Raw genomic sequence first — 12,414 nt, 5'->3', positions numbered from 1 at the left:
CACCCGTTCCTCTCCTTGGTTGGTTGTCAGATCCTCCGTTCTGCTGCCTTCTGTTATGGCGCCTCCTGTTTGTTTCCATGCCGCAAGCTATTATTTTCATTTGTTAAAACTATATATAGACTTCAAGCTCCTGTCTGGGCTTCGGTCCAATATCCACCTCACAAAACATGACAGAGACCAAAATTTATTTTGTATTCTGCTTGAGAGTATGGCTGAAGCCTTCCAGCTACAAAGAGCTGAAGGTGGATGTTGCCTAATGAGGTTGAAACATCCCAATTAGATTTTCTTTTTTTTCTTTTTTTTTTGTTGCAAAATCTGGTTTAAATTTAACTAAATTTAACCCATCTCTTTTGGTTTTGTAAAAAAAAAAGGAAAAAAAAGGGGTTACGTATGGATGGGTCTAAGAAAGGTGACGGAGACAGAAAAAATGTATTATTAGATAATTATTTAAGCTAAGAGAGAGAATAAATATAATTTGCGAGGTTTGTTTATATTTGAATGTGCAAAGGAGAAGAGCCAGATAAAGTCTAGATGTGTTTCAGTTATTGGTGTGAAACTGTGGAATGAGTTGAATGATGGTTTTAAGTTCTGTCCTTACTTGGTGAACTTTAATAGAGCTATAAAATGTAAAATGATAAAAATCTTAATAATTTTCTTTTCAGACTTATCCAGACTTGGAGATTAGTCCAATCAGACGGTGTAGTTTTCCACTTTTTCCACACCATGAAAGGACCCTGGATGTTTAAACTATCAAAGTCTGAGTTTTCCATAATGTCCAAAATGGGACGTGGCCAAAAAAGCCTTCTAAAGGTTACAAACAGAAGTAATGATCCCATGTTTTCCTCTGCATAACAACCATAAGATGATGGAAACAACTGCTTTACAACAAAGAAAGAAAGAAACTTCTCACGATACGCAGCTGAACTCTGTTGTGTTGACATGCCTTAACATCTTTGTTCCTCTTTGGTTAGAGTCATTTAAATCCATAAATTATGAGGAAAATCTGAAGGCAGAAAGCCAATCTTCAACTAACCAACGACCCCTTGTTGAAATTACTCTGAATCCAGACATTCTTTAAATCATCCGTCATGTCTTTTGCAACTAAACACTTTTTTTTATAGTCTACATATTTTTTACTGTGCAACATTGGAGTTAAAGCGTCTCCAGGTCCGTTAGCGGTCCAGTGCCGCTCCCAGAAGATCCAGACAAATAGACGGATGTGTTAGGGAGACTGTGGATGGCGACCGCTCCTTATCGAATGGTAATGTCCTCTCCCAGGATGATAAAAGCAAGTCCAATACGGCTAATGCTTTTTCAATCCCATGTAAAGCAAACAGAAAAACAAATCTCTGGTGTTTGGCTGTTAGGAGATTAATTTAACCGTTTCCTAAACAACCTGTAATAAGAGATCTGTAATCTGACGCTGCAGGAATACTCGCTAAATCTGCTTAGTTATGACACAGGATGTTTTATTTCAGCCAGAAAAACTAAAGCCAGACCATTAGAAACAGATCCGTCACTAAATACTTTTACAGCAAATGACTAAAATAAAGCAGCAGAGAACACACGCGGGGTGATTTTAAAACTGAAGCGTACACACAGATGCTTTACAGTGCTACATAACTGATATTTTCCATTCTTTTCATCAAGAATGCATATTTTAAAACACTATGAAAGCAGCTGCTTTAAGCCCACATCGCGGGCCTTTTGTGACTTTTATAGATAAAGTCAAAGCTGCTTTTGCAGACACAATAGCAGCAGAAGGGACGGTATAGCTCAGGGAAATGTCGGTGCCGGCCAATTGCTCTAATTCACAAAGGCAGCAGCAAAAATAAAAAGCAACGTCCTGCCAAGCGGTCTATAGATCCTCAAACACTGAGCCGGGAAAACTGATATGTGGCAAACGGATGGAAATTCACTACAGAGATAACAAACAAGCAGCGCTTTCTGTAACTATGGTAGGAAGACGGTTCTTTTCAGCGGAGCGTGGTTTTGTTGCTTTGTGTTGGAAGGTGGCCGGCTGACCCATCCACCGTTAAAATGAACTTAAAAATTAGACAATTATAAACACAATTTCACACTCGCAAACATCCCAGCGAGTCGCCTCTTCAAAGTATCTTCCTTTCCTATAGAGCAGTCCCGCACAAAGTCTTTACACACTTGATCCTCGCCATTTTTAATTGCCACCTCAAACCAAACTTCTATATTATGTTTAAAGCCTGAAAGAAGTCAATGACCCAAATGTTCAGACTTTGTGAGGATCGGGTTTGCAGTTAGAAACAAGGTTCCTGCAAATCTTTCATGTAAAACTCTGAAACTTTTCCGGACTCAACTTTTAGGCCCATTTTTGAAACCGTAAATACCAAAGTTGATTTTATCAAAGATGTTTCTACATTTATTAGCAACCGGGACAAAAACTGGACAAGGAGGAAAATATTTATTTTTTCAACCCATGGATGTCACTTCCTGGCTTGGCGTTAATCTGTTTAGCTGTTTCTCTCATAGAGGAAGTCACTAAAGAAGCTACTACTGCTCTATACTTTCTTCTCTTGCATAGAGCGTACTCATGGACCAATGTTTCTCTATTTTGTTTTTTGTTGTTTTTATTTTTTCTGTGCCCACTCTGTCCTCTAAAACCCCAGAGGGAAAACAAAACCTCCCTTACTGAGCCTTTTTTTTCCTCCTGTTAAAAGGGAGTGCTTCCTTTCCACTTTCGCCTCATGCTTTCTCAGAAGAAGGAATTGCTTTGGATTCTAATTAGCTGGACTTTCACGGATAGAAAATGTTTTATTTGCATAAATAAGGGAATTTGACTATATTGTAGATATATTTCATCGCAGATTTGTAGCACCTATTATAAAAAGGAACACAGCAACAAAAACAAAATGAAATACATATATACAATAAAATAGAAAGGAACAAAAGTACAAAAAAGAAAGACCTCTAAAGCTTTAGGAGGCAGCAATTCCAGTGTTTCCAAAGCACAGAAACATAGATTGCAGCACTATATTTAGTGTTACTCAGTATCATAATGATCCTATTGTTCAACATAATCAATCAACAAATAAACTTGTACATAAAAATTCTCAAAACAGCCATCAATGAGCTGACACCAGCAGACACAAACAATTCACTGACACATGTCCATCTGGGTAACGTCATGAAACCTGCGTCGAATGCACTTCTCTTGACATTAAAATTATATAGCAGCTCTAATAACAGCACAAATCGTGCACAGAACACCAATTACAGGACTTCCATGTTTGTTTCTACAAAGTAATTTCTGTCCAATGGGAGCAGTGATTGTCAGTCCTCTTCCAACTCCGCCTGCATCTTCATACCATCTGATCTCCAACGTAAATGTTGTACGTTATACTGTACTTAATAAAACCAGTTGATTCCATTGTGTTTTTATACAATACTGTGTATGTTTACAAGCACCAAAAACGTCTGGAATGGAATAATGGTGTCACAATATATTTAATTGGCGGAAGATTACTTGACATGTAGATAATTTGAATTATGAGTCAAGCAGTCTAGAGCAGTTTTCATGAGGCATAAGTTGGGCTTTAAACAACATTTTAGTTAGTGTACGTTTTTTTCATGTATGGAAACACTACAGATGTGTTGCCAATGATCACCATAGCCTAATTATTTCCATTAGTGTCTACATCTGTTAGGGAAACAAATCAAAGAACCTGAGGAATCCATCCCCACATCTAGATGGTAACCTACATGAAGAAGTGGTGGGGAACAGAAAGCAACAGCAGGGAAGCTGTACTCACCTCTGCAGGTCTGCAGGTCATCCAGAAAGCCGTGTTCAGGACATCCAGCTGTGCAGACGCCCCGTTGAAGGTGCATGTACTGCGGCTGGAGAACCTCCTCTGGTTTCAGGCAGCGAAGGCAGTCTGAGGCCAGAGGTCCCACACAGGAACGGCAGGAGGGATGGCAGTCTGTGACAACAGATGGATCAAACACAGAGTGCGAAATACAGGGGGGTACGGGGGGGGCTCGACCCCCCCGATTAACCCATGAGACCCCCTGAAAGCCTCAAAAGCAAAATTTAAAGGGGGTCTTAAATTGTGTCAAAAAAAATTAAAATGAAATATTTTTTTGTCACTAATGGTCACTAAGATGTTTTTAAGCTCAACATGTCCAGTATTTAAAATTCCAAAAAAAAAAATTCACAAATATGTTCTGTTTTTTGCCAAGTGGAACCAGCCAATCCTGTTTGCGTATGCAAATTAGCCATGTGCGTGCCAAACAGAAGAAAGACATAATGTTGACAACAATTAATACTAAAAATGTTTAAATTTTAGTATTAGGCAAGGCAAGGCAAGGCAAATTTATTTATATAGCACAATTCAGTACAAGACAATACAAAGTGCTTTACATGATTAAGATATACCAAAATAATAAAATGTAGATAGAAAATAGAATAAAAGCAAGTAGGGATAGAATGTAGTAACAAAAAAGAACATTAAAAACAGTAAAACTGTTTAACTAGAACAGTCAAAGGCAATTTTAAACAGATGTGTTTTTAATCTTGATTTAAAAGAACTCAGGCTTTCCACACTTTTACAGTTTTCTGGAAGTTTGTTCCAGATAAGCGGAGCATAGGAACTAAATGCTGCTTCTCCTTGTTTAGTTCTGGATCTAGGTATGTGGAGTAGACTGGAGCCAGAAGACCTGAGTGGTCTGGAGGGTTGATACACTGATAACAAGTCTGTGATGTATTTAGGTGCTAAGCCATTTAAGGATTTATAGACTAACAGAAGTATTTTAAAGTCTATTCTCTGAGATACAGGGAGCCAGTGTAAGGACTTTAGAACTGGGGTTATGTGCTCTACTTTCTTAGTCTTAGTGAGGACGCGGGCAGCAGCGTTCTGGATCAGCTGCAGCTGTCTGACCCACTTTTTAGGAAGTCCTGTGAAAACACCGTTGCAGTAATCAATTCTACTAAATATAAACGCATGGATTAGTTTTTCCAGATCCTGCTGAGACATCAGTCCTTTAATCCTAGAGACTAGGATTAGACTTAGGGACTGATCTTATCTGTTGTGCCTGTGCACTTTATCTGTTTCACTGTTGGTGAATGAGAAACATCCTCTCGAAGTCCTTGTATGTCTGGTGAATGTGAAGAATTGACATTAAAGCTGACTTTGACTTTGACATTGTAATGTTATAGGCCTAATGCATATTGAGAAAATTTAGATCGGTATTGCGCAACAATCGGGAGATGAGGACCCCCCCCAAACATTGACAGGTATTTCGCACACTGATCAAACACACAATAGAACATGCCACAATTACTGAAGCGTCACTCCTTACTGTGGCAGGTGCTGTCCTGAGGGTACAGGCCCTCGCCGCAGGCCTCCACACACTGGCCCTGGTGGAGCAGGAGTCCAGAAGGACAGGAGATGCACTGGGACACCGAGGGGCCCCAGCAGGAAGCGCAGGAGCTGTGGCAGTCTGGAAGAACAAAGGGGACAAACATTTGAAAAAAGAGTGGTTTAAAAACAACAACTTCTTTCTTAGTAATACTCCTGAATGTGCTTTTGATCCCTACAGCTTCTCGTCTACAGGTGTTGACAGATACCTCACCCACCTCTGCATCTGCTGTGGTTGTCCACGTAATGCCGAGTCGGGCACTGAGCAATGCACTTTCCGTGATGTAAAGCCGTCCCGGCGGGGCAGCTCATACATTTGGGGTTGTCAGGGAAACAGGAGGCGCAGGACGGATCACAAGCTGCGAACCGAAGCAAGTAAATGTTAATGGCTTCATGTTATAATCATACCAAAAAGCCTTGTAGTCCATTAAAATTAATCCTGTTTTCTCCAAGAGAAAGAGAAAATATTTCAACCAGTCAGACTCCAGAATGCACCGCGTTTTTAAAGCAGAGCTATTAACAGCGTCTGAATCAGACGTTAGTCAGAACGAACTCATATGGATGGCAAAAAGAAACACTGAGGGATAAAAACAAGAAGAAGAAAAAAAAAACATCAAGCTCAGCAGCCGGAGGGAAACGACCAACTGGGAAATACGAGAGCGTCTCAATATATTAGAACGTCATCAATTCATCAATAATTCAATAAAACTCAATGAAACTATTCAAGAGCTTCTAAAAAAACAGAGTGACGTATTTCAGGTGATCACTTTCTGATTGTTATTTACCGTCAATGAAACTCAAAATTAAGCTTCTTAGAAAGTTTTAATGTTACATTAGAGTGAAAATATTAGTATTTGCATGAATTCCTGCATCGATATAGCGTGGCACAGAGGGGATCAGCCTCTGGTTCTGCTGAGGGGTTCTGGAAGCCCGGACTGCTTTGATGGCGGTCTGCGGCTCATCTACATAGCTGGTTCTGGCGTCTCTCTTCTTCTTCTAGACAATACGCCATAGACTGTTTTTAGGGTTCTGGTCAGGCCAGTTTGGTGATCAATCAGGCTCGGTACCACCATGGTCATTGGACCAGACTTTGGTACTTGGGCCAATGAAATCAGCGTCTCCATGAAGCTTTCAGCAGAGGAAAGCATGAATTGGTCTAAAATGTCCGGATGTTGCTGTGTGGACTGTAGACTTCAGAAAACCCAGTGAACCAGCAGATAATATGGCACCCCAGATCATCGCTGACTGTGGAAACCTCTCGTTGGACTTAAACCAACCGGGATTCTGGGCCTCGCCACCATTCCCCCAGACTTTGGTACTTTTGGCTATGTGGGCCAATGAAATCAGCGTCTCCATGAAGCTTTCAGCAGAGGAAAGCATGAATTGGTCTAAAATGTCCGGATGTTGCTGTGTGGACTGTAGACTTTAGAAAACCCAGTGGACCAGAACCAGCAGATGACATGGCACCCCAGATCATCGCTGACTGTGGAAACCTCTCATTGGACTTAAACCAACCGGGATTCTGGGCCTCGCCACCATTCCCCCAGACTCTGGGATGCTGATTTCCAAATTAAATGAAAACGTTACTTTCATCTGGAAACAGGACGTTGGACCATTGAGCAACAGTCCGGTTCTTTGACTCCTTAACCAAATGACGATGCATCTGACGTCTGTGGTCCAGGAGTAGCTGAAGACCATGTCCTGGAAACATTTGTGGGTCGTGGATCTTGAATATCTGAGTCCAGTTGTAGATAACATCTAGTGAATCTCCACCAAAAGCTTCAATGGGCGTTGCTTCCCAATCTGCTCAATGCAGCGGGTATACATGCTGTCTGTGCCGATTTATGCCACACTTTGTCCTTCCACTGAACTTTCCCTGAATGGCTTAGCACCTAAATACATCACAGACTTGTTATCAGGGCATCAACCCTCCAGACCACTCAGGTCTTCTGGCTCCAGCCTGCTCTGCAGAACCAGAACCAGAACCAGAACCAGAACCAGACATGGAGAAGCAGCATTTAGTTCCTATGCTCCACTTATCTGGAACAAACTCCCAGAAAACTGTAAAAGTGCTGAAAGCCTGAGTTCCTTTAAATAAAGATTAAAAACACATTTATTTAGGATTGCCTTCGACTGTTCTAGTTAAACTGTTTAAAATGAAACATAATTAGTTTAAATTTGTAGTCCAACTGTTTTTAATATTTGCTTTTAGTTTCTATTTTCCCATGTTTTTTTTGTTTCTACACTTTATTCTTACTTGCTTTTATTCTGTTTTTTCCCCCTATATTTTGATCATGTAAAGCACTTTGCGTTGTCTTTGTACTGAAATGTCCAATACAAATAAATTTGCCTTGCCTTCAAAGAACTAAATACAGCCCTCTGTGAACAACTAGCATCTTTAACAAGGACCTTTTTTGGCCAAACCAAAAAAGGTCCTTGTTACAGCAATCACCTCCATGATTGGGACCATTAAAAAACTGTATTAAACATGCTTTTATAACTGGACTCATCTTTTATACCGTTTAAAGAGCTTAACTAGAAAAAAATGTATAATTTATGCAGGTTCATCAGTAGATTTTGCACAGTTGAAAATGTTTTTAATGAAAAATAAAATGTCAATAAATCTTGTTAGTATAGCCGAGGGCAAAGCCAACACAACTCATTCAGCAATCAATAGATAAATAGCAGCTAATATAGTCCTATTTGTGCTTGGCAGCCAGCAAACTGAATTTAGTTCATGTCAATTAAACACCACATAATCCAATACGTAAAAAAAAAAACATTCATTATCCAATCCATCTGTCTCAGGGAGTCTGCTGGATTGAAGTCAAGACGATAAATCCCCTTCAGATCCTCAGGAAGTTTGACATTTCTGACCCGATCTGAAAGCAGGAACCGGTTCATATGGTTTTGACCTTTTTCCCCCGAAGGCTCCCCTGGTTCTGACATTTTCTCAAAGAGGAAACCTCACCGAGTTCAAGACGTCTATGAGAGGAACAGGGAAAGAAGAGATCCTTTAACACTCCTCTGGGTTAGCGATGAGCTACCAGGTTCTCAGTCACCCTCAGGGAAACTTATTCCTGCAGCTTTATTATCATCTCACCCTTTAAAAATAGAAGCTATCCATATTCATACAGGATCTCTTTATTCTGAATCCTCATTAGTGCACAAAGCACCCAGTAATTACTGCTTTTTTAACTTTGTTTGCCAACTATGGCTGACTAATCCTTTAAGCTCCACAGAGATGCTCAAAAACACAAACCCAAACAAACCATCACCCAAAGTTTAATGCAACCAATAAAGCTTTTATTGTCTGAAATGCTGTTTTCACTTGATTTTATTTGCCTCGGCACATTGTTTACCATCTAATTTGTCAAACACAGTATCCATTTTCACTCTGCAGAGGAGAAATCAAACAAGTCATACATTACAAATTACTTCTTTTATCTCTTTGAAATTAAAACGGATGACATTTGGGAGCTTGAAACTTTAAGGACAAATATTTATTCTGTAGTGTATTGTCAAACTTTGATTTATTTACTGTGACGTGAGCCATTTTAATCAGGTTTAAACCGCTGTTCCGAGAAAAGCAGAATTAAAGCAGAACCCACTTAACAAACAGGGCTTGTTTGTCTGTAGCATGATTCATGTTCCCTGGTAACAACTTATAAATGTGGTCCATTAAACAGAAGCAAGGAGGATTCTGGGTAAAATTGGGCATGAAGGATTGTAAAAGCATCAGATGATAAAACTAAAAATGAACTTATTCCAAAACAAATCTATCAAGAGCAGGTTTAGGCTGTTATGTTGACGGCTGCAAAGATGGAGATGCAGTCACACCAGTTTTAAACTCTGAAGGTAGTTGAAATCCTAATGTTCATAAATCATTGAGTCTCATTTCTTTTCTGAACCGTTGTGCTCGGTTAAAAAGCAGCAGGATGAGTACATTTGTTTCTCAGAACTCGTTTTAAATCTACAGGCAAAAAAGTATCCATCCATCCATCATCTTGTGATTATTTAAGATCGGGTCGCGGGGGCAACAGAAGGGAAACCCAGACCTCCCTCTCCTCAGCAACATCCTCCAGCTAATTCAGAGTTTCCAGGCCAGACGGGATTTACGCTGCAGTTTCTCCAGCGAGTTCTGGGTCTTCCCCTGGGGGTCCGTCCAGAAGTACGTGCCTGGAAAACCTCCAGATGGAGGCAGCCAGTTGGATCCTGATCAGATGACTGATATTTTGGTTTTCCTCTCTCTTTCTTTTTTGGTGTATACAGTACATTTTGTTCTTAATCTCTTATCTTCAGAGGGTTTCAGGAGCTATTTCCGCCCAAAATTACATATCCACTATCAAGTACAGCTCTAAAGTTACAAAGTGTAAATGTCAATTTTAATATTTGTGTGATACTAAGGCATTAAAGAATGTTTTTCAATGGGAAACACTATTGCAAACGTTGCTATGTCTGATTTATAGGTGATTAAACAAAGGAAAAAAATCAAATTTTCTGGGCCTTGCCTAAATATTTTTACAAATAAACACTGCAAAACTACATGAGAACTACATGAAGGTTTTAGTGGGCAGTGTGCCAGGTTGTGTCAAATAAATTTTTCACCTAATAAAAAGGGCATCAGGTCAAATAAAAGTGCTGATTTCCATTGTTGGAAACATGACTAAATCTTATTACCTTTGGCATTATTTATTACCTTTGGTAATGAGATTTAGCCTGTGTTAAATCAACACGTACCATTGTTGACAGCATAAATCAATAAAATGAAGAAACAAAACATAAATTATGACTCATATCTTTTTAAAAGCTTCTAGGGTGGCCTGTCTGCTTCTCTGTGTTGCTATGGTGATAGATGGTGATAGAGATAAAGTTGCAATATTAGTTGGTCACAGCTGCAGCTTGGGAAAACATGCATACATTGTGCGCACAGCAGTAGGGAGGGAGAGTTTTATAAGCTCTGTTACGCATTGGGATTATTTCACCACCACAGATGGGACAGAGACGTGCTGTATCTTGTTTAAAAGGTAGAACTCTCTAGTTTTTAACGATATTGTGACACTTAAATGGCATTATGTATATTTAAAATGTTGTAACACTGAAAGTATTTGTAAAAAACAAACAAAAAAAGTGTTATAATATAGGGGTGGCACTGCTAGTACCGAGATCGGGCCAGATGGGCTTAAAAAGTTAATTTGCAAATCTGAATTTACATATGTCTACGAATATGTTTAACGCAGACACCAATGTAACATGAAATATGTATGCACTTTTGTTCTTGTTGTGTACATATTATTAAAAATAACTTCATGTCCAAATTCCTCGTTTAAATGTTCCTCTTGGTATAAACTTGCTGGAGGACCAGAGAGACTGAATTAAAAGGCAGAGAACTTTTCCTGAAGACATGGTGTAGGTTTACATGATGCAACGGGAAGATGTGTGAGTTTTACCGTAACAGATTCCTTCCTGGTTGTAGTATCCTGCACCACAGTCAGAGACGCACAGTCCGTCCTTGAGCAAAGCGGCTGGGTCGGAACATGACAAGCACTCCTGCTGAGTCGGTCCACGGCATTCAGAACACGACCTGTGGCAACCTGGATGGTGGAGAAGACAGAAAGAGCTTCAAAAAAGACATATGCTGGTCCAAATCTCTTTCACATGACAGAGCAGTCAGGTTAAATTGACAAAAAAGGAAGTTAGATATGATACTGGACATTGTGAAAGTCAGGCTGCACTGAGCCTCTTCATGACGGATTGCACACGAGGCCCCGATCGGTCCATCTATCACCCATAAACGAGACAGCAACAAACCAGAACTCCTTCGCTTGAGGCAAAGACTGAGAAGCAGACCCGGAGGGAGCAGCCATGCCACCCGAATACAGATTCACAGCCAACAAAACCAATTATCAAAGAGTCCAGTTTGTCAAATATTAAGCAGGCTGGAATATCAGCAGGCTGGAATATAAAGAATGTGTTCATTTATTTCAAACATACTTGATCAGAAGCAAGACAAAATAAACAGTAATACAGCTAAAAAAAAACTGTGTCATGTCTATAGGTCCTCAAGCTAAAGGCTGATTGGTCCAATCCCTGGTTAGTCTTTTAGATGTTAACCTAAAACAAAAAATTCAAAGAAACACTAAAATATAACTTATACAATACAACCAAGAAGTAAACGTGCAACACTACTGTTACAAAGACATTCAGGAGGTCTTAACGTTTGGGTGTCCAACGTGTGTGCCGGGGTGTTGTGGCCCCCTATCCTCTTTTCTCAGATGGAGCAAAGCTGGACTGAGAGCACGGGTGTCTGATGCAATTAGACTCGCTTTTTCTATTTCTAAAGGGGAGATTTTCACAGATTAAGAAAGAAGGCTTCTTAAAATTACAAAATATTAGGTACAAACAAACACTTGCTTCTCATTTACTAACCAGGTTTATGCATTCATCTTAATTTCATAGTAAACAGAACGGCAAATATCCAGCTACTTTTACTCGAAAGCCCAACCGGGTGACTCAAGTCCGATTTTTGTGTCTGAGCTTGGAAAAATATCAACCGATAAAATGTCTAAACACTAAGCCTGTCTTTTAATAATGCAGTCATGCAATATCTTTTTTACATTTTGATATGATTTACTGAAGGCTTATACCAAAAAAGAATGACTAATTTGTTCATTTTAATAAAATCTTCCATCTCTAGTTTATTATTGAGAAAAATTATAAAAAAAAAGGCACAACACATTTATTTATAGTTTTTTTTTTTTTAAATGTGGCCCCCAAAGTGCTATCAGCTTGAAGATTTTGACCATATTGGCACAAAGTTTGGACACCAGTTAGGAAGGATGACTGCGATGTCTTCTCCAGCTATTTTCTCTGACTTGATGACTTGACTCAGGTCAGACTCTATTCACATATTTTATGACTTGATAATTAACTTTTATTAGAAAAGTCTTAAGACTCGACTTTCACCTGAGTGTTGTAATGACTTGTGACTAGACTTGGATTTTAGCGTCTATTCTTGAAATAA

At 39.5% G+C, this 12,414-nt stretch overlaps 1 protein-coding gene across 1 annotated transcript in view; it reads right to left on the bottom strand.

Moving 5' to 3' along the window:
• Positions 1–12,414, bottom strand: part of fras1 (Fraser extracellular matrix complex subunit 1) — a gene marked incomplete in the record, with an annotated part of 388,110 nt that overhangs the window by 213,186 nt on the left and 162,510 nt on the right. The window contains 4 exon segments of the mRNA XM_036144334.1: positions 3,786–3,953; positions 5,332–5,472; positions 5,609–5,749; positions 10,841–10,984. Coding sequence (XP_036000227.1) covers positions 3,786–3,953; positions 5,332–5,472; positions 5,609–5,749; positions 10,841–10,984 — 594 coding nt within the window.

Source organism: Fundulus heteroclitus, chromosome 12 (assembly GCF_011125445.2).
Source record: "Fundulus heteroclitus isolate FHET01 chromosome 12, MU-UCD_Fhet_4.1, whole genome shotgun sequence".
NCBI lineage: Eukaryota > Metazoa > Chordata > Actinopteri > Cyprinodontiformes > Fundulidae > Fundulus > Fundulus heteroclitus.
Note: the sequence above shows the minus strand (reverse complement) of the source record. Positions and strands in the feature narration are given on the sequence as shown.